Source organism: Lingula anatina, chromosome 4, assembly GCF_051362555.1.
Source record: "Lingula anatina isolate TDL-2025a chromosome 4, LinAna3.0, whole genome shotgun sequence".
Taxonomy (NCBI): Eukaryota; Metazoa; Brachiopoda; class Lingulata; order Lingulida; family Lingulidae; genus Lingula; species Lingula anatina.
In genome coordinates, this window is record NC_141770.1 from 21869983 (window position 1) to 21893915 (window position 23933).

A 23933-nucleotide genomic window follows, 5' to 3' on the forward strand; every position below is an offset into this window, starting at 1 on the left:
TCAATCATGCTTGCGAAAGAATAAGAATATTCGTTCCGGTGATCGGCTGAGTTCGAATCGAGATTGTACATTTCATTCTAACTTACACAACAACGTACAGAAAACAAGGTAAAAACACAGGTGGTTACGGATGCAAACAGGCCTTCAGAAATGCCGACATTCTCTCTCGAGGAAGTAAAGAAACACAACCACGTTAAAGATCTTTGGGTGATCAACCAGAATAAAGTTTACGATGTCACAACATTCGTCGAGAAACACCCAGGAGGCAAGGAGGTGTTGGCGGAATTCGCCGGGTCGAACGTGACAGAGATCATGAGAGAACCATCGTCCCATAACTTTGGACACAAACACACCAAATATGCATACAGTCTACTACAAAGCCACTACATTGGAGATCTAGAGAAGGTAGGTGCATTTTCACTAGTTTGTATCATATTTAAATGAGTAGTCAAATAAAGAAGGCGCTGATGTACAGGTGTACTGGGTACAGTATAGTGTATGCCCCACCCACTTATATTAAATCACAAGTTATGATCATTTGAGTCAAGATATCGGTCCTCAACTCGATAAAATAGCTGTATTAGGAGTGAAAATCATAAAGTGTATGTAGCACTTGTTTCAATGAAAAGATGTGAAATGAATATATGATTGCTTACCTTCATTTCGACAAGTTCTAATCTGCTGGGGTTCCTCTGTACTGTATTACCACAGAAGTGAAATCAGGGATTTGTTGGTACGTGATAGGGTATTTATTAAATCTGCATTTTTGAATACTTACACTTCTAAATTTTCATTTTGGTGTCAAAATTGCTGCTACACATTATAGCTAGTGCCCAGAACAAACATAAAATGTACAGTGTATTATGTATCTATATAAAGTTGAAGCTTTTGCATACTAGTGCATGTACTATATATTATGTATATATAGGGGCAGTCAATCACTGTCAGTGGAAACAGAACCATTGCCCATGAAATATTTATTTAATTTCAATATGAAGCTACTCAAGGAAGGGATGAATAAATAAATGATTTAATAGATAGATGCCGGCAAATGAACAGATGAATTCTAGTGCATAGATAAATTAAATAAATATTTATTAATTATTCTTATTTGGAAACAGATTGAAAAGACTAAAACTTGGATCATTAGTTATCAGTTGGGGAAAAGGTTAATGGGATGTGACAGTATAAATAAATGAAATTGATTTAGTAGGAGAATATGTGCTGTCTATGAAATTTTTACTATGGAAAGTTTTTTCACAAGATTTAAACTGGTGATGATGGGAGGAGTGGGGAACACATTATTGGGCTGTCACTGCAAAACAAGATATTAGTAATAATTTAATGTACACAAGTCTCTGGGTTAAAGAATGAATAAATTTATTTTTTTTTTATTTAAATGATGTGGAGAGCCCTAAATGTGCTGACCAAAAAAAAAAAAAAAAAAAAAAATTGGAGAGATCACTTACTAAGTAACAGACATACCAGTGCTGAGGCTGCTGAACAGGGTGTGCTCTCTTTTAATGGTTGCCCATGCTTCAATAGTTACTGCACCCTGCAATCATTATAGCTTCATCATTACCGTCTGACATAGACTGTGACAAGCCTTACACCATTGTGTGCTGTTGGCCTCTTTGCCACTCTGCTGCACCTTTTTTCTTTTGTACAGTAATTTTTTCAAAGAGAGTGCTCTCTGAAGAAAAAACGGTCAGGTGCTGTTTTTTAAAAGTTGTACTGTGAGAAATAAGAACTTGTTTTTTGGGCTTTTTGCCAGTGATTATGTTACTAGTATCCCACCTAGCCAGTAAACTCTGAAACCTCCGGTCCTTAAATGTGAGTAATTGTTATTGTGAGTTTGTTTTTTTGTGTGCTGAAACAAACTTAAATACCCAAATATCAGTCCTTATTATTTACCCTCCCAGTTTGGTTGTAATGTTACACTTAGTTCAATATTAATCAGAAAATGAATGTGGCTACATTGTACATTAATTGCAGCAAGAAATCATATCTTGAGCTTTTTTTTATCCATTTTACATTATTAGTAGATTATAATGGATTTACACTGCTTCATTGTACAAGAAAGCACAACTTCTACCAGCACTTTTTAAAACTGGTTTTGTGCAATATGAAATGATATCTAAGAATAAAGTGAAATATAACACAGTTGTTGGAAAGGAAAGCAGGTAATAAACCAGGTTTTACGACTAGTTAGTTGAGGACTGACTATTTTATGAAACAGATCTATCTTTTGACCGGTGAAGCATTACTGAAAGTCACAAATCGTACGTGCTTGAACCATACAGAATATAGCACCCCAGGTGACAGAGAGGATGTAAAGCAAGATTTAATGAAAGCTGATACAGTACACTGGCAACCCATTGTGTACAGATAAATCCACTGTTATACAGATTTTATTTGTAAGCATGTCCTCTGAATGGATAGAGAAAATATTACTAATCGTGGAATGAAGTGGAGTGTTATCATTTGGATTTTTTTTCTTTTCACTTTTAAAACAAATTTTGATTAATTGCAGACCATGGAGTACAATACTGTCTCACGTGAGGGATGGGAGAATAGATAAGAAACTATGTTTGCTAAGATCAGATGATAATCAATCCCTTCCTATAACACGATGCCTGGTTATGATGTACATATTAAAGGTGCCTAGTAAATAGTCTGTAGAGATGCCTAGCCCTGGGTGTGTAATAGCCATCCAGGGCATTTGATGGGTGGATAGTATACAAAATTAAGGCAGTAGATGTTTTTATATAGTACTCAGTCAAAAAATACAGTCAGTATGATTATCTAGTAGGTTTTTGATTAGATTACTAGTAGATCGTAATTCTAGATATTGCCTTTGTCAGGCCAAATCAAATATGGTTGTAATTGATTACATGACATTATCAGGGCCATTGATATTTGTGACTTGCCTTCAACAGGGTTAAAAAAAGATGTCAGGCCTGCCTGTGGGAGAAGTTTTATTTTATAACTGCAGACAAGTACGCTACCCTTTACTCTAAATTGGAACTTGTCAGCAAGTGCCAATACTCAAGAAAATACCTGTTGGAGCATGATTTATTTATCAGCAGCTTATAATTTATTGCATTGAAAATGTAAAGTATTTATTAATCTTGTAATGGTAATCCCATGCTATCTGCATTACCATGTGTGCACAGTATCATGAGAAAGTTACTGGCAAAATAAAGGGAAAAAGAAAGAGGAAGACGAAGGTTAATATTCAAAGAGCCTCAGCTAGTGGATTTGAGTACTAGTAAACACCAAAGGGTCGATCTTGATGGCCATGGCCACAGAGATTCATTGCAGCCAATGGTCTAAAAGAACAGGCATCAAGTGAGAGAGAGAGAGAGAGAGGAAGTATAGAAATGCCTGAGTAATGGCACACTATCAAATTGGGATGCTGAATGAATACTTTCTCTTGGTTGTATTCTTTTAAGTTCTGTTAAATTACAGTCTGCGGTATAAAATGAGGGATTCACCATGTTTTGCTGGGGTAGCGCTAACACTTGCCAATTTAGCCAAATGCTAAAACTGACTTAAATTGGCTAAAGAAAAAGGGCTTGATTTGACTTGTTTTAGCCAAATTATAACATTTTGATAACAAATTGACAAAAATGTGGTGATTTGGCTAAGCAAAAAAAATTGCTAGCACTACCCCAGTTTTGGATATCACTCATTTCACTGAGAAATTCCCAGTGCATAGAGGTACACCCTTAAAGTTGAAAAGTTAACCCCAACTAACACAGACTCTCGCATGTTTTCTGGTTTCTTATGCCATCTCAGATGATTCCCATCGGATCAATCAGCCAAGTGAACTAGTACTAGTATCATACTAACAACTTACTGATTAAAAAAAAGAAGTACCTGTTACCAGCCTTCATTATGAAACCATACTTTGACCTTTATATTAAAAGAAAACTGTTTAACGAGCTTGCAAGCCAAAGGTACAGGACTGAGATTAAGTGTGGAATTTAAGCAGACCAACCACCCAGGTATGACTTGATATTATCTAAAGTAATTTGAGTGAAGCAGGAAGACTGTACTGGTAAAGATGTTGTGGTTATGTGCTGTTTGCTGTGACCCCACATACATAATGTGGTATTAATAATAATTCCCTTTGTAGAAGACAGGGGTAATAGACCAAGGAGAGTGTGCAGGCATACTTAATTGCCTTCATTGGAAGGAAAATTTTTTGCATGACCTGCTTCCCCAAACACACAAAATGCTATTTCTCAATGCATTCCCATTTGTCTCTGGTCAAATACTTTGAGTGCATGAAAATACTATCTATAATGCAGAGAATCAAATCAGAGTGAATGTCTTTCATTACATATCAGTTAACTCTTAGTCTGTTTAGAATACATTCAAGTTTAAATGTAGATTAGTACATGTAGTAAAGTGTCCGGATAAATAAATACCCTGAAGTTATGTTGTTTTGCATGAGAAGTTTACTGAATGGGGCATTGCACATTGGACAACCAATTGGTCCAATCAGAAAAAAAAAATTAAAAAGATCAAAAATGGCATTTTATCTGAAAAAATTATGTACAAATTAGTCTTTGAAAATAGAAATACAAGTATACATGTAAGTAAGAAATGAAAAAATAGATGAACATATGAATACATTGCTACTTTTTTTCCTTTTTGTGATCTATTTAACTGGAAATTTAAAGAGACTTTACATCCATCTTGCCTGTCATTTTGGAAAATTAGCCTGGCTTGGGGCCAAAGTCACAAAGAATTTCAAGACAAAATTAGATCTTACGTAAGGACACTGTGAAAAGCAGACAGCTAAATCGCATCATTTCACAGAGATAACCTTGGGGCACCTGCCTCAATTTTTTTCAGTCTTAAAATTAAGCCTCATGACTGACAGCCAAATTCATTGTTTCTGGCAGATATTATTGCATTCTAAGATAACTGTCAAACAAAATGCTGTACATTACACGTATGTCAGATACATTTATTGCAGGCCCATCATTTGTGATGTGCACTTAGACTGATATTGAAAGTTGACTTTGTGTAGTCATCTGTCAGAAATAAGCAGCATTACTCAGCAAAATAAATAAGGTAAGATAAGGCAATTAAATAAAACAAAGAAAAACTTGCCAGCTTTGTTATTGTCGCTTAAATGTTGAAAATTCTGACTTCAGGGTGGACAGCGTAATCACACCGATGGAGTCCACAGAAGGCAAACACACGAAGAGAAAAAGTCAACGGAAGAAAGTGACGTTCCTCAACCCAACTTTGAAGAAAACATTACTGAGGTGAGAAACTTAATAAAATATTTTGCATCAAAAGATTTAAGTTATTGGCATAACATACTAAGGGGTTTCTATTCCTTTTATTTAATAGCCAGTGGCATTTAACCGGGATTTCATTCATTTTAAACACTATGGGCTCACTATGGATAGGGTCTGTGTAGACCGATAGCTCCAATGGGAATGAGCCCTATATCTTGACATGTTATCCAAATAACATTTGGAACATGGTGATGTACTGAATTTCATCACTGCACTCTTGCCTTAAGTTTGTGTGTTTTCATATTGCATTTTTTTTTTATTGTTGATAAGGAGCAAATGTTAAAGATGTGATGCATATTAGCTAGTATATTATGGTTGTCAGTCGCTTGGTTCTATTTTAGATTCTAATTTTTTGTTATTTTTTCAGAAGACTTCCCCTATTATCTGAAATTTAAAAAAAATCATTTTAGTCCACATAAATACTAGATTTTAGATGGATTTGTCTTCCATACATAATTTATTTTATAAATAATAATTTCAAGAGTAAGAATATTTCTTACTTCCTGGGAGTGCATTGCTATGCAAAAGGCATTGAAAACTACAGGCATTGGACGCCTTTTGAAAATGGATTTCTCCTGATCTGTGATAAAATACACTAGTCGACTAAAATTCTGAGGAAGAATATCTTAAGATTGGATGTCTGCTTCATCCTTCTCTTTTACCTTGAATAGCATTGGAGAGTTTACATCTATTGCCAAGAACATTACTAACAGTACTAGAAATTGTACTCAACAATGAGAAGAGCTGTTGTTAAATATACTTGTATAATGTTATCCATAATGGAATAACACCTGAAGAAAAGGAAATCAATACTTAAATTTGTGCAGAATGTATGAGTAGGTGCTTAGAATTGGCAGCCTTAATTTTGATTTGAGCACTAGTAAATGCATTAACTAAAATCAGGACATAAACAGGAATCACACACTGAACTAAATCAAAATTGATGAATTCTGTTTCCCAAAGCAATTTTCTTAACTGAAATACTTGAAAAAGATGCTTGGGAAGACCTGAAAACCAGGTTTGGTCCATGCCAGAAAGTTTGCATTTCTCATACCCTTAAAAGCATGCGGAAAAGAGAAATATTGTATGTCTGAAGATGGGATTTGTTATCATAGGTCTGACGGTACATAGGCGTGCATAGACTGCCAGAACAACTTAAAGCTGCTATGTGACTCTCGTGAGAAGTGTTCAACCTTTGAGAAAATCACCTGCACCTGATAAGTTAAGATATATATTGCCGCCCCAGCCCAAAATTCAGTGATATCATTTTCTTCTCAACACAGCACCTGTATCAGATTGACCTCCATGAACTGAACATTTGCAGTGTAAAGGCTTATTTCCAATAAAACTATCATTTCATGTAGATCAATCCAACTTTGCAGGGACTCTCATTAAATGCAATCAGATTAAAAGGTGTGCCCTCTTGTTTCCTACATACTTGTATAATCATGTCAAGCTTTTCTGTATTCTACTCATGGTTATACATTAATCTGATCGCATTCTGGGAGAGTCCTCGCAGAGTTGGATCAATCCATGTAGAATGACAGTATCACTGTGAATGAGCCCTAAAACATATCTGTGCAGCAGTTGCTTCACATTAGTGCTTCACCTTTTTCAAAATAAGCAGAATTATTGTGCTGTATTGGTTACAGATGTGTGAAGAAAGGGAAAAAAGTTGGGACAGCTATCAGATTTTCTCTTGAACATTGCAAAATATTGCATTTCACTGGATTGAAAGTCTTTCTCTCTCTTTTTCTCATTACAAGGGAGAAATGTTGCTAAAATGGGGACATTTTCATTCTTCAAAGATGACAAGTTTTTTCATCTAACATGACATCTTTCCATGACAAAAATATCCTGCAAATCTATGATACAGGTTGTCTGAAAATTAATCCATCGATGACTGTCAAGGTTAGCTCCTCATGTGTGTACATGTAAAACATGCATGACAGTAATATGATACAGTGCAGGTAAAGTGGTACAGTGTGAAAAGTTGACTGCATGCCATGTTGACCTTTTTTGACCCAGTAATATACCATAAATGACCGTAAGACCGCCCTGAAATACATGCAGAAAGTGTGGACTTGATGCTAACAAGCATGTGATATTTTGATCTTAGACTAATGCCATGTGTCTTGTTCAGATAAGATTGATATGTCAATTACAGGGCCAGTGGTTATCATGAATTTTATATATGAATGTCATTTTCATCAAACTCTTTTAAGGAATAAAGGGACAACAACCATTCATATAATATATTCATAATATATATTTCACAATAAATATGTTGCAAAACAACTACTAGTACACTTGTTGCACAGTCTTGTATCATAAACATTGTAAAGGCCGCTGGCAAGCAATTTCATAGAGGAGGTTTTTTTTTTTCTGAAAAAATGGATCCTTTTTATTTTGATACTACTGTCATAGTATAAAACCTAGATCAAATTTTGATTCAGAGTAGGGCTTACACTGACCAGAAGACTGGTTTCCCACCCCCTTCCAATTACATGCTGTCTATGGGACCATTCCCAGACCCTATCATACTAACTGTGGATTGATCTATCTCCAAGGGGCCCTGTATTCTCGCTACATTGCAATCATCTGAAGCTTCTTGGATGTCTGGCAAGCCTACTGAAGCTGGTAGGGGGTAATTAATTATGTTTAACAGCTACAGTAGGTGTGCCAGACATCTAAGCTGCTTAAGCTGAAAGCAATTTAGCGAGAAACCCCTTGGGGATGGACTGATCACGTTAGATCGATCTAGGTATGGGGACCCAGTCTTCACCTATTCTATAATATTTCCACTGTTTTTTCTTGACAGGACACCTTGATTGACTGGAACAAGCCAATACTATGGCAGGTTGGATCCCTGGGTGATAAGTACATGGATTGGGTACACAAGCCAGTGGATAGAAAGATACGTCTCTTCCGCTCCAATTTCTGCGAGATGTGCGGTAATGCATACTGGTGGACTGTGCCTTCCTTTTGGGTCCCTGTGATATTGCTTTTACTGTACAGCTCATACCAAAATGGCCAGTCAACGGGTCCAGACTGGCTTGGTAAGTAAAATTTGTCTGTATCCTGTATCAACAGTTTTATCTTGGGAGTTTTGTTTATAATGCTGGAGTAACCCTGATGGGAATTGAATTGGCATCATGTGCTGCACACAGCACTGTATCATAAACAGCAGAGTTCATGTAGCCCATCTGCTGACTGTGTGATACATATTTTATCAAGTTTTATTACTTGGCTTAGAATACAGAATGTATTTATTTTTAGCTTTTGCAGTGTAACAGCGTTTTTCAAACAATTTGCCTAATGTAAAAATAATTGTACCGTATACATCAGCATTAAAGCCCTCTTACTGAAAATACTCTGAGTGAAAAGAATTAGAATTTGGATTTGGTGATATGTTTTCAGATGAAAGAAAAGGTGAACAGCCTTGAAGAGTCTCTTAAAAACCAACTTTCGAATTTATCTGATGCAATTATTAATTATTTAGAACAGTAACAGGGTATTTTTTTACTGGTGGTATCTCTAAAGTAATGCAGGTAAATAATCGACACAGCTTTTTCAATGCCTGCTCACATTCTATTTTTAGGAATCAGCCCTGTTGTCATGTTACCAGTATATTTTGCATTGGGCATACTAAGCTGGACATTTATAGAATATGTGGTGCACCGATGGCTGTTCCATTTGACTCCCCCTGCAAACTCCAAATTCCTCATTACGATGCACTTCTTGTATCATGGACAACACCACAAGGTAAATTTTAAAACAAGCTTTTGTGAGTTGAAAAAGAAGGCATCTTAAAAGTCTTAAAAAGTGGATGTGTTTGTGTCAGTGCGATGGAGATAACAGCATAAACAGTGTGATGACTAGAGATTGGTAAATGATAAAATTGTTTGTCATTACCATAATTTGTTGAATACAAGGAAGAAAAGTATTTCTTTTGCAAGATAATGTTTGATTAGTAATAGATTGGGTACAAATAAGTACATCTGACATGGGAGAATCTTTTGAGGTGCTGAAGGTCTGGAGGACCTACACTGCAAGAAATCTGCAGGTCCTCCCAATTCTGTGCTGGTCCTAATGAAGTATTTTATTTTCATCATTCTTTGTTTACATGTAATTTATTATAATGTATTGTATTTTCACTTAAACACCTTGCCAGTCCAGAGGACATGCGATATCAAAAATTTTGCAGGTCCTCTGGATTTTCAAGTAGTCATGACCTGTTGGACAGGCAGTTTTTCCCACGTCTGAAACATCATTACAATTCTTTTGCAGACTAATAAATATTTTATCTCCATATATATGATTATTGAACTTCCCCCCTATATTTATTGGTAAAATTTGATTTCAGAGCCCATTTGACAAGAAGCGCTTGGTGTTTCCTATTGTCCCAGCTTTGCCTTTAGCACTCACAATCTATTTGGGATATTGTGCCATATTTCCAATTCATGTAGCACAGGCCTATATGGCAGGTATGTTTTTATATACACTGCATGTGTGCAGATGCAGACATGATATTCAGAGGTGAATGCATGCACTTGGATGCATGCATGCACACATACACACACACACTGATCTTACTTCTTGTGTTCTTTCTAGTGGAAAGACTTGAGATATATTAGGCTTTTTGTTTTACATACCAAAAGAACTCTAATATACTCTCTGCTAGTAAGTCTTTGTCTCATTTCACACTTACATTTAAAAGTAGATTTTTCATAACCAGTAAAAACCCCTTGCAGATTACTGAAAAGAATCTTAAATGAAGCTTACTTTATATTATCTATAGGTACAGGAATACATGTAGTTCTCTTTGTTCATTCAGATATCACTGATTACATTTTTGTGCTGCAGTTGCTGTAAAAATTACTTAATGGCACAGTACAGTTGATTTTCAGTTACAATTTGTGAATTAATCCTAAAGAACATTTGATGACTTCTTGTATAAAAATACTATCATCAGTTACACTTACTCATCAAAATTCACCTTCTGCCATGAACCCAACACATTTTTACCCGCGAAAAAACTGTTATATGATTTTTTTTCAAAATTCATAAAGCAATTAGATGTTCCTTACTCTGTTGAATTTCTAGGGACCATTTCGGGATACATGGGCTATGATCTAACCCACTACTACCTACACCATGGCACCCCTAGCTTGCAATACTTCAGAAACCTCAAGAGATACCATGTGAGGCACCATTTTGAGGATATTGCAAAAGGTGATTATTTAATATTCGATTCAATGACATGTATTTGCTTGTTTACCCATTTAGCAATTTCAGTTTTATTTATGTATTTTTCAATCAGAAAGCAACAACATTATGAAATTGATTTCAAAATAGGTGCTTGGATTATTTGCTCAAATGGACATCTGTAAACATACTTTAGGCTGTGTTCAGAATAGAAGTTATCATACTGTAGCAGGAGCAATCTATCCCAGCGTGGATTCTCACTAAGGGGCAGTCATTGTCTGACATTCCACCTTGTAGTACTTGGATAAACTTTGTGGTCCATGATGCTGTGCGAGGGTGCATGCAAGACAATTAAGCTAATTACATTGTGCCTTAGTAAGAATCTCCATGGAGGTAGATAGATAGATAGATTCTGCTAGTATGATAAGTTTTGTTCTGAACACAGCCTTGCAGTTCAGACTTGTGCCTTTTCAGGCCCTTTTCCAGTCAGTGTAAAACTGTAAGTCAACATAACTGTAGTTCGATCTTGGACCCAAGATACACAGGATAGAAAACATTGTCTAATGTTCACAGAAATCTGTTTTGCTAGCCTTACTTGATTAATTGTACCACCAGCGTTAGCGCTGGCGGTACACATGGTTTTAGTCCCGTCCGGTCCGTTCCGCCGGCTCCTGCGGCTCCGCCGCCATGTTACCGTTACCGCTTCTCCTCCTAGGCGGTAAGGGCCCCCATACCCATCTCTTGGATTTAGGTCACCTATAATCTCAACTCGTTCCATGTAAAATTTGGGCTTTGTCGGTATTGGGGTCTAGGTGTGGCACTCATTGCAATGCACCCTTGTCCAAAAATGGCAAAATTAAATGCTAATTATCTACCCTACGGAAGGAATTATGGGAAAAATTTCTACAGACGGCTTTCCAAAAGTCATATGTGTAGATTTCAAATATGCCCTTGGATTTGACCTTTGACCTTTATTTCAAGGTCAAACGGGCAAAAATTTTCAAAAAAATGAATTTTTTTACGAAAAAAAATTTATTTGCGCTGTTATTCAGACACCACACAGACTTAACCAATAATATTATTGGAAAATGTTACCCTTCAGGTCATCTTTCATCTGTGTGAATTTGGGGTCAATCGGTGCATTTTCACGGGTGTAGCGGCCATAAGATACCGAAACTGAAAACTGTCTCTAATTCGGGAACCGTTAATGCTAGAGACCCATTCTTTTTTGCATTTTGTAGAGCATGTAAAGCCCAACACTGGAGGTTGTCTCCGTTTTTTTGTATTCCATACGGTTTTCGAGTTACGTTGTATCAAAAAGTACATATTGGTGGTGAAAGCAAAATGTGCAGTACGGTAATGGATAATAAATTTTGAACTCTGGAAAAATAAAACATAAGGCTTGGCAAAGCAGACAACTTGTGGTCAAAAATGACATTATTTCATCAAATTTGAACTTCTGGAACTTCAGAGCACCTCCCAATTCAAGAATTTTGACCAAAATGACCTTTTCTTTATTTTAATTAATTTTTTCTGTAGGAAATTTATGGCACATTAAGGTAACTCCGAAATTATAACATTTAGTCCCTTATATCTCCAAAACTGGCAGAGATAGGTCCATAGTTACTATTGAAGTTGAATCGGAAGTCATATACTGGCAATCTAAATGTGACCTTGAAATTGACCTTTGACCTACTTTTCACCATGAACTGAACTTTGGAAATTTTGCTTCCCTTTTATCTCCAAAACTAGCAGAGATAGGTCCTTAGTTACTATTGAAGTTGAATAGGAAGTCATATACTGGCAATCTAAATGTGACCTTAAAATTGACCTTTGACCTACTTTTCACCCTGAACTGAACTCTGCTAATTTCTTTCTCTTTTAACTCCAAACCTGGCAGAGATAGGTCCATAGTTACTATTGAAGTTGAATAGGAAGTCATGTACTGGCAATCTAAATGTGACCTTGAAATTGACCTTTGACCTACTTTTTATCATGAATTGAACTTTGCAAATTTTGGTTCCCTTTTATCTCCAAAACTGGCAGAGATAGGTCCATAGTTACTATTGAACTTGAATAGGAAGTTATATACTGGCAATCTTTCTGTGACCTTGAAATTGACCTTTGACCTACTTTTCATCATGAACTGAACTTTGCAAATTTTGCTTCCCTTTTATCTCCAAAGTTACGCTGTATCAAAAAGTACATTTTGGTGGTTAAAGCAAAATGTGCAGTAGGGTAATGGATAATAAATTTTGAACTCCGGAAAAATAAAACATAAGGCTTGGCAAAGCAGGCAACTTGTGGTCAAAAATGACATTATTTCATCAAATTTGAACATCTGGAACTTCAGAGCACCTCCCATTTCAAGAATTTTGACCAAAATGACCTTTTCTTTATTTTAATTAATTTTTTCCGTAGGAAATTTATGGGACATTATGGTAACTCCAAAATTATAACATTTAGTCCCTTATATCTCCAAAACTGGCAGAGATAAGTCCATAGTTACTATTGAAGTTGAATAGGAAGTCATGTACTGGCAATCTTACTGTGACCTTGAAATTGACCTTTGACCTACTTTTCACCATGAACTGAACTTTGCAAATTTTGCTTCCATTTTATCTCCAAAGTTACGCTGTATCAAAAAGTACATTTTGGTGGTTAAAGCAAAATGTGCAGTACGGTAATGGATAATAAATTTTGAACTCCCGAAAAATAAAACATAAGGCTTGGCAAAGCAGGCAACTTGTGGTCAAAAATGACATTATTTCATTAAATTTGAACATCTGGAACTTCAGAGCACCTCCCATTTCAAGAATTTTGACCAAAATGACCTTTTCTTTATTTTAATTAATTTTTTCTGTAGGAAATTTATGGCACATTATGGTAACTCCAAAATTATAACATTTAGGCTTCGTTCACATGCAATGTCTATTTTCTAAATTCTATTTTCTATTCGCGGCATGTGTTGTGATCATGGTCTGTGCCCTGAATATCCCGCGGCGTAATTATTGGCAGCGCGAGCCAGTTACTATAAGTTACTTTAAGTAACTGGCTCGCGCTGCCAGTAATTACGTGGTGGGATATTCAGGGCATAGACTGTGATCATAAGATAGCGTGAATAGAAAATAGATTTTTAGAAAATAGACATTCCATGTGAACGAAGCCTTAGTCCCTTATATCTCCAAAACTGGCAGAGATAGGTCCATAGTTACTATTGAAGTTGAATAGGAAGTCATATACTGGCAACCTTACTGTGACCTTGAAATTGACCTTTGACCTACTTTTCACCATGAACTGAACTTTGCAAATTTTGCTTCCCTTTTATCTCCAAAACTGGCAGAGATAGGTCCATAGTTACTATTGAAGTTGAATAGGAAGTCATATACCGGCAATCTAAATGTGACTCTAAAATTGACCTTTGACCTACTTTTCACCATGAACTGAACTTTGGAAATTTTGCTTCCCTTTTATCTCCAAAGTTACGCTGTATCAAAAAGTACATTTTGGTGGTTAATGCAAAATGTGCAGTACAGTAATGGATAATAAATTTTGAACTCCGGAATAAGGCTTGGCAAAGCAGACAACTTGTGGTCAAAAATGACATTATTTCATCAAATTAGAACATCTGGAACTTCAGAGCACCTCCCATTTCAAGAATTTTGACCAAAATGACCTTTTCTTTATTTTAATTAATTTTTTCTGTAGGAAATTTATGGCACATTATGGTAACTCCAAAATTATAACATTTAGTCCCTTATATCTCCAAAACTGGCAGAGATAGGTCCTTAGTTACTAAACTTGAATGGAAAGTCATATACTGGCAATCTAAATGTGACTTTGAAATTGACCTTTGATCTACTTTTCACCATGAGTTGAACTTTGCAAATTTTGGTTCCCTTTTATCTCCAAAACTGGCAGAGATAGGTCCATAGTTACTTTTGAACTTGAATAGGAAGTCATATACTGGCAATCTAAATGTGACCTTGAAATTGACCTTTGACCTACTTTTTATCATGAATTGAACTTTGCAAATTTTGGTTCCCTTTTATTTCCAAAACTAGCGAGATAGGTCCATAGTTACTATTGAACTTGAATAGGAAGTCATATACTGGCAATCTAAGTGTGACCTTGAAATTGACCTTTGACCTACTTATAATCATGAACTGAACTCTGCTAATTTCTTTCTCTTTTAACCCCAAACCTGGCAGAGATAGGTCCATAGTTACTTTTTAAGTTAAATAGGAAGTCATATACTGGCAATTTACTGTGACCTTGAAATTGACCTTTGACCTACCTTACGATGAACTTAACTTTGATTGTACCATTTTAAGTTATATATATTTTTTGCGTATTTTGAAAATTCTTGTTGATTGCATTTTTATAGCTTGTCAAGCATAAGACTGTGTCCCTTATTTTGTGTATGTGGGGGTCTATACGAATGCGCTTGCTCCAGCTGGTGGTACAATATTCGGAGGCGGTATCGCCTCTCTGATCCTCTAGTTGTAATCATGATCATGACCCTTTGGTCATCTGCCTTGTGGCATATACGCAAGCGAAGCAATGCCACCATATTGGATTTATTATATACAATGAACATTCCATGTTGGTCAAATGACAATTTTGGAGCCCAGTTTTTTGTTTTACTAGTATATAAAATTCCAACAAAACTTTATAAGCACCAAAGATAGTATATACAGCATCTCAGAAAGGATCATACTGGTTGGGTCGGTCCAACTCTGCTCTTGTTTAATGGATTTGGTTTAGCTGATCATGAATGACGTCACCTCGAGCAGCTAGGGGGTAATAAACTGTCATGAAGGCTCTGCTTAATTATTACTGATTGCACTTGGTAAGAATCCCATGAAAGTTGGACCGACCCAACTAGAATGATGTATGTATCTGAATGGGGTCTAAGCTAAGTACAGCCGATCTAAGCAGGCAGCTTTATACATTAAGACTGCCTAACTATGGGAATCATAATCTAATGACATGACACTCACCTCAGTCACATCTTATTTTATAGGTTTTGGGATCAGCAGCAAGCTGTGGGACTACCCCTTTGGCACCCTCATTCAAGACAACTGATCAAATGCTCCTGACATCTGTTATGGAGGAGAGGAAATCATCCATAGTGCTGACATCTATTGTGGAAATTTGGATAACATAAAACATACATACATACGGACACCAAATGCTTGCCTCTGCATTGATTTTAGATGATCTAGTCATGGAAAGTTATCCTAAAAACTTACAAAAATTTGAATCAGTATGTTTTGTTGGTTAATTGCAGGATTCCATTTGAAGTTCATATTTTTGAGAAAAAAATGCTGAAGAATTTGAGAAGAATTCACATATTGCATCCCCCATCCCAATTTTTCTAAATTCTCAGAATACTTTGAAATTTTGAAACACAATTGTATCAAAGAACAATTGGTTCAATCAAATTTTAATGGAAATTTCCCTGCCACATGACCCTCATTTCAAGGCACAGATATGATGCACATGCTTTAAAAGAAATTAATATAATAACATTTGCTCATTATTTGAGGTTTTTTAATAGAATACTAATTGTAAAACCAGACATGGGATAACAAAAATTTAAAAAAAAAAAAAAAATACAGTTTTTCTTATACCTCATTACCTCACTTCAAAAGACCTTTTCTACATGAAAGGAATGAATTAGTTTTGAATTGAAGAAGTTTATCTAAATTATAATTCATGAAGACTTATGCTATTTAAAGGTTTGAATTGACTCACATACTTGCTTTCAAGTATTTAAAGCTTGTACAGTTAACATGTTAGTATTGGGTTATATTTTAAGTATTAATGTTATGACAATTAGACAGTTACAGGTATTTGAACCAGTTAGGTATGGCAGCTTTTGATAGAACGAGGAATCATTTACATGCGAGTAATATAATTTAGACAGTACTAAGAAGACACTGTTTAGACTATAATTTTGTTACAAATATTTTATTTTTGTTTAGGTATTTTGATTGTCACTTTTTTATACTTACTAATATGATCGCAGTTTGGTTAACAAGGTGATAGTTTTAAAACTATTTTCACATTAATTTATTAATGGAATGCAGTTCAAACATATTATATGTTAAAAGCCAGAAGGTACCTGCTTTATTTTAGCATACTAGAAAAGATTCAATCACTAAAATGGGGGAGTTAATAAAAAGAAAAATAAAATTAAGAAAAAAAGAGGGGATCACAGCATGTTATGTTAGTTGCTGCTAAGATGTTTTCAGATTACTTTCATGTTGCTTCTTAGATTTATAATGGATGGTGTATTAAAGGATTACGGTTCACAGTATAGAAGGCAGAGGACATATTTTAGAGAATAATGCACTGAATATTGGTGTATATTAAGTAATAATATGACTGTTTTGTTTACTATGACATTCTTACATTCCAAAGGTTGTACATATTGATAAGTTTTTTTTTATGAAATGCATTATCATCTTCGTTATATCTGGCAATGTTTCTTGTAAGGCAAGGAGAATGGCAAACATAGAGGAGAGAGTAGGAATAGAAGATTTCGTGATAATTGTGTAAATATTTTCACCCTTACCCTTTGTTTAATGTGTATGTAGGCACATGCAAGCATAATCGAACAAAAAAAAAAAAAATGACATCACACCCATGTCACAGTGACATCACATGCAGAAATCACTGACTTTCATCTAACTTTTAAATCACTCAAGGAATGTAGAATTACACTATTATTTTAGTGAGGAGAACAGTGTGAATACATGTACATATTATGGGCAGTGATATAGCAGCTGTGAAAATGGTCAAGAGGTTTCTCAGAGGCCCTTACCTGTGAGATCCAAGTCTTAATAGCGAGCTATGGGAGAAGAACTGTAGTTTGCATTTTAGGATTGTATCGCCTGATAACGTTAAAATTGCACTCCCAAGAGCATTATCAAATAATCATCATGGCGCCAGCCTTTGTTTCAATCACATTTATCATGCATTAATTTTTATGTTTTTATTATGGGACAGTGTTAGCCATAATATAGGCATGGGATGGAACGATGGGGAAAAAGTCCATCCTGTTGCATACGTACGTTGCTTCCACATCTAGTTGCTGTGCTTGATGTGATAAATAGTGACTAATCAACCTGTGATGGATCGGTCTTTTTATATAATTAATTTATATAATTAATAGGTTATTATTTTGCGTTTGATGCTCAATCATCACTGTGAAGGACACAGAATGCATTGTCATGGAATTGTTTGTTTTTTTTACCTCTCTTTTCTTGATTTTTGCAGGATAAACAGTATAATACTGGTTAATATCAATTTTAATTGCAAGTTTTGTGCTTATCTGACAGCTTGTGTCTTAATTTATATGTATCTGCCTGCATCTTCCAGCTTTGAACTTTGTTGTGCTTTCACGTATTTATAAGGCAGCAATAGATGATCATAGTTAACATTGTTTTTTTAAAATTATGTTTCATAATGTTATATTGTGTTTACTTCAAATGGTGGCACTTTTCAGGTTCACCATTTACAGCTGAACCTTTCTATTTTGTTCTTCTTTGAGTCACACTATTATTGTGCATGTCTTTTTACTTTGTATGTGATTTTTTTTCCCTTTAGTTGTTAGTCCAAGAATTAATGAAGCACCATTTTATATATACAATACTCCCATTATGAGCTTAAATAACTTTGGTTTTCAGCTATACATCCTTCATATAAACAAGTTACAACAATACACTTGATCCTCAATTGTTTTTTTTTAATAAGTTTAAGACATCCCCTCACACTCATACAGTTGTCCCCTTTTGAAATCTTGCCTTTCCACAACTTGTAAATAAATTTTAAGGGATCACGTATTAGAATCTAGAAAATAATTTTTAATTACTATTCACTACTGAGACTTTCATAAAAGAACTGTCGAGGCCAAAACAGCTTCACATTTCTGATTACCTCAAACTTCAATACTTGACATATATAGCTTGGCATGGATTCTACTTGTCACTGTCTCATAGGGTTTTCCTGAACACTTCAGTATATATATTTTTATAAAGGTTCTTAAAGGAGTTGAGATTCACAGACTGGAACCTCAGATAAAAAATTAAATATTGTATTAGTGTTAGAAACATAGTGAGGACTCGGGGACCAGTGTCATAAAATGCTGCAATAACGTCCCCAAGACTTTCATAGATTACTCAAAGCCAACCTTCTGTTGTTAACACATCTCTGCCTTCTGCCACAGATGTCAACAGCAGAGACAGGCTGGTACAGCTATTTCTAGTAATCTTTGAAAGACTTGGCGCAATAACATGATGCTATTCAAGAACTGAACATGAAATAGTTTAATTTATATGGTACATTTCCATATAAAAGTTAACATTTAGATGGTGTTAAAACTTGGTGCTTTTTGGATTGAGAGGCGTGCCATTAGCACAGATTTGATGTTTTGTGTGTATTACATTAGCAGCAAAAGCTGCACATGCTGGTATAATTGATTTTTTCAAAATTTAATGTGTATCAACGAGTGTATATGAGATATTTCATTACCCCACCATAGAAAGGCACTGGTATATTATTATATGCATGTGAACGACATTTTCTAGTAAACGTCCTCAACAGCAGGGAAGTTTAAATGTCCTGAATTAGTAAGTTGGTGATCACCATTGGAAAAGTGACCAAAAACAATCAGTTTACAGATCTTTATTTTTTCAGTGGTTTTGGATTGAGTATACTTCGGTGTTTAAAGGAAATAGCCGAAATTTCCAAGAAATTTTTGTCTTAAAGTTTCTGAAGCATGTTCTAGAAGAACACAAGCACCATTTTCTACAATGCCTAAGAGGAAGTTTACCTCAATTCTGTGAACCAACTTAATGAGATGTATAAAATTATATAGCTCATTAACCAAGTCACAGACCTAAGCTAGTAATCCAGGACATTTGAATTAGTGCACCCTGAAGCACATCCCTTAGTTTTAACATCACCAAGTCTGTGTTTATATAGTTTCGATCTTTAAGATGTAAGATTAGTTCCATGTATTTAAGGTTAGGGACCAGGTATAGTGTGATCAAACCTAAATTTGAACTTACTGTAACCTACAGGAGCTTAAATGTACACGGTTTTCTAACAATAAATGTGGGAATATGGAATAAAGTTGTGGTTTCATTTATTTTATTACTCATGATTTATTAACATGAAAACTGCTCTTAAATATTCTGTTCCAATAATTTGTGCTGAAATGAGATCTAGATGGAATTTTGTTGTTAATCGCTGATGCAATTATGGAAAATATCAGCAAAATGTGAAATTATTTCACTGTAAAATAATTAAAAGTAATACTATGTACGCATTCATGGCACAAAATTTGTGCAGGTAATTACCAATGATGACATCAATGATGTGCTTGTCAACAATATCTTTCCTTTATCTCAGTCTATATTCTATAATGTTCTAGACATCTTGTAAATAACTTAAATATATATAAATTGCTTTCCTTTAAAAGAAATAATGGTACTTATGCATTAACATGTAAACAATACATCTTTGGGGTAGTTCTTGGAACTTATGGAAAATCTTGAAAATTGAAAAATAATGTGAGGCATCAATTGTCAACAATCACTGAGGATCTTGATTTTCTTCCTACCAATGGGAAACTGGATTTAGCTGAAAGAAAAAAAATGTGAACTATAGTCACTCTACTCTGAGACAAAAACTCAAAAAGAAGGCAATTATTGTTCTCAGATAAAAATGATGGCACTTTCTTGATGTCTACAAATTATATAACAGTCTTAATATTATAATAATACCTGTGTAAAACCACCAGATGACAGTCTTAATATTATAATAATACCTGTGTAAAACCACCAGATGACAGCCAAGTGGAATCTTAGCCTCAAATTTTAGCTGCTTAAAAAAAAAACACTCTTTAACTCCTTAACAAAACCATGGATCTGCCAGGGTGTCAAAACACCTGACAAGCCTTACCTGGAGGCTGGGTCATCCTGGATGTCAACCAAACAAATCCGTCTGTCAAAGACACTCTGTTTGAAGCAGTTACTTCATACAGTTTCACTTAAAAAATATTAAATCATATGGATTAGTTAAACAGAGCTGGCAGTCTGTTGCAAACATGGATGCTAATCAACAAATTATAAAACGAAAGTGTTAACCTAACATAGTAATTTAAAAACTACAAGTTTCAGCAATCCAAAGTTGACTGCCCGTAGCATAATGTAAATTAAGGAAATAAAAAAAAAAAAAAAAAAAAAAAAATTATTATCAATCACAGATCCTAAAACAGAGCATAATTTAATTTTAATTATTTATTTGTATTATCCTTTAGCATTCTCCTTGACAACTGTGTATATTATTATTATTATTAAATAATCTAGCAGGCCATGAATTGGGTAAATATAAAGCAGTTATAAGAACAAACATATTTTATAATTCACACAGTGCTTGTTTGCAGTAAATGCCTGACTATTATCATGATAATGGATCTTTTCTATCCTGATTCCTTCTTATCTCCTTCTTCTAATATCTAATTGGAATTATCATTTCCAATTGCCAGCACTTGAAAAGTTTGGTCTCTTCTTTCTATTTATATCAGTTTAGAACACGTCCCTCTTGGCAAGTCACAATACATCCCTCTACTAAAACCTACCCTTTTCCTTCTGTGCCCACTTTTGGGCAGTTTGTTGGTCCACTTGGCGCAGTCCACTGTCCACATCAATCTTGTTGCCCAGGGCTATTACTGTCACCTACGTAAAATACAGATAATATCTTGTCCAATAGGTTAAAATGTAGAAAATTCATCCAATAATATTTACCATTGATTATATAATCATTTTTATGCCAAAACCACGCTAAAAAGATGATTGAACATCATACTATTGTAAAAAGTAATCTAAAAATCATCAGTTTAAAACATATCACTTTCAAATCACTGTTAATAGTAATTATATCTATTTTAGTAATTTAAACAATATTATTATTTCTATAATTTAAATCACTTCTGAGTCTACTATCACAAAAAAGTTACACAAAGCATGTTATGGAAAAGCTGCAACGGTAAGCAACCTAAAGCCTACACAATTATGCCAATTTCTTATTTAAAAAAATGCCAGCAGAATTTTAACAAACCTCTTTCTTCTCTTTGTGCTTATCAATGTCTTTCTTCAGTTTGTTGATGCAGTTAAAGGAATCAAAGCTGTTGACATCATACACAAGGACAAAACCCTATAAGAAAATAACACGGTTGAATAAAATGGAAGTCAAAAGGGAAAATTTGTTTTCCCTGCTGCATCATCACTAAATGGTCATGTGACGTCACGGCAGTGACAGGTGATGCTTTCAAAAGCTGAACATTTTTAACTTTTACTTATAATAAATGATTTACAAAATTTTACAGATTTTAATTTTAAAAAAGAAAATGCAATTGGAGCATGAACACCCTTTTGCTCAGTCCAGTTTAATGAACCTCACAAAATGATGTATAAATACTTTTTTCTGTATTTTAACATTTATCACAGACACATTTTCACTGTACTTTATATTTATTAGATGCCAACTGCACTTGCTAGTCCACCATGATCATTGAATTTATGCTAAGCCCCAGCAAGTAATTGGGATATCACCGATAATTTCCAAACTTTCAACTTACGTCTGCATTTGTGATATAATGTCTTGGCATATCAACCTGAGAGGAGTCCTGCAACAACATTAAACTAACAGCATATTAAGGGACTATACAGCAGTATCTCCCAACTCTATAACATACTTTTTCTCCTGTAAATCTTACTGCCAGAGTGATTTGATTCTACAAATTCTATTTGAGTTTTAACATGAGGTGCCTGTACAAATAAATGTAAGATGTAACAGCTCCTTCCCTTCAAACATACTAAGATAAGAATTAAAATTGAAACATTTCATGGAGATATGATATTGCTGAAAAAAATTGTGAAATGGTCGTCAATTCAAATTTAGGAACAAAAATTTAGGATATATAATTATCCATAAATTAAATGATAAACTATAATTGTTAACAGAAGTTTTTATTTTACGAATACAAGTCACAGGTGAGGGCTAATTAATATATAATTTTATATGCCAGAAGCATCCCCGAAGTAGAACATCTATAAAAATCCCTACCAGGCCTGGAGTATCATAGAGCCTCACTTTCTCCTTCACTCCTCTATCTGTGTCTACATAGGCAACATATATATCCTCTATGGTCTTAAATGTTGGCTGAAAAAAAAATCCACATCAATTTTATATAAATGCAATAAATGTACGTTGATCATATACAATTTTCATCGATAACACATGTGGATAATAAAAAATCCACTAGCTATTATAAAAATTTGAAGAATGGTACAAAGGCACATTTATTTATCGATACATTTTACAGTCTTATGTTCCATAATTAATACAATAAGTAATGCATACAGCAGGAAGTCAGTTTGGATGCCATTACAATTGGCAATATATAATTCATATAAATCTATGAATGACATATTTCAATACAGAAATTTTAAAAAAAGGAAAACAATAAATTTATATATATATATAGAATAATTCTAACTGACCATCTTTCTGGATCTGATGGTCTAAACCTGTCTCTGGCAGGCAATTATCTAACACCAATCATCTCTTCCCTGTTAACAGTGTTACAGATTAAAAGGCCAGTATTATAATTCTGGCAATAAAACTCAAAGTGCAAAAATCTCTTCGTATTTGGAGCCAGGGAAGTGTCAATCACAAATGGGCTTAAAGTCATACTGTCCAGCACTGAGATTTTAATTAGATCGAGTAACTGAAGGAGGCTGAAGCTCAAATCACTGAAACAAAGGAAGTGAAGGTGGTCACCCCCCCCCCCCTTTCAGGCCCTTGTATATAATTGTGCAGTCAGTGTACAGTTTCAGATTGCATTATCCTAAGATCCATAATGCCTACCGTAATTGCTTGCGAGACATATTGCGTTTGATTTCACACCTTCACACCTATTAACGCGTCATTCTTACCGCTCCAACAATGTGATTGCCATATATTAGCTGCTCTATGATAGCCGTCTTCCCGGTCAGTGTCTGTCCACAGACAACCACTCGCCAGGATTTCCCCATTCGGCAACCAGCTGCCCTCTTCGGATTTCACGCCAATAAGTGAAGTGCCTGGTATAAAAACGTAAGCCAATCTAATATATTCTCTATTCTATTTCTTCCCTCGGCTACATTTTCTATTACATCACAGCAGAGTTACTCATAAACAGAGATGTCCATCCGTGTTCCTTTAGTTCGCCGCTGCCTCGTTTTCGTAAAAATTCACACTATTTATATCCAAATCAATACCGAGGTTTTAGTGAATGCAGAGACTATCGACAGCCAGGGATGATGCGCAAGGTCGCAACTAATGCAA

The 23933-nt window shown here is 34.9% G+C and overlaps 2 protein-coding genes across 2 annotated transcripts; one reads left to right on the forward strand and one right to left on the reverse strand.

Annotated features, from left to right (window-relative positions):
* The first annotated feature begins 43 nt into the window (after positions 1-43).
* LOC106160544 (fatty acid 2-hydroxylase) lies at positions 44-19673 on the forward strand. The gene is made up of 7 exons (XM_013537179.2): positions 44-405; positions 5172-5285; positions 8143-8380; positions 8923-9086; positions 9688-9808; positions 10428-10556; positions 15556-19673. The coding sequence occupies exons 1-7, from the start codon at positions 151-153 to the stop codon at positions 15615-15617; spliced, it is 1083 nt and encodes a 360-aa protein (XP_013392633.2). The 5' UTR covers positions 44-150; the 3' UTR covers positions 15618-19673.
* LOC106160529 (NF-kappa-B inhibitor-interacting Ras-like protein 1) lies at positions 19670-23844 on the reverse strand. Its single transcript, XM_013537152.2, has 7 exons — positions 23543-23844; positions 22671-22766; positions 22183-22230; positions 21663-21758; positions 21184-21280; positions 20505-20591; positions 19670-20183 (listed from the first exon to the last, which is right to left on the reverse strand). The coding sequence occupies exons 1-7, from the start codon at positions 23639-23641 to the stop codon at positions 20122-20124; spliced, it is 585 nt and encodes a 194-aa protein (XP_013392606.2). The 5' UTR covers positions 23642-23844; the 3' UTR covers positions 19670-20121.
* Between the last annotated feature and the right edge of the window lie 89 nt (positions 23845-23933).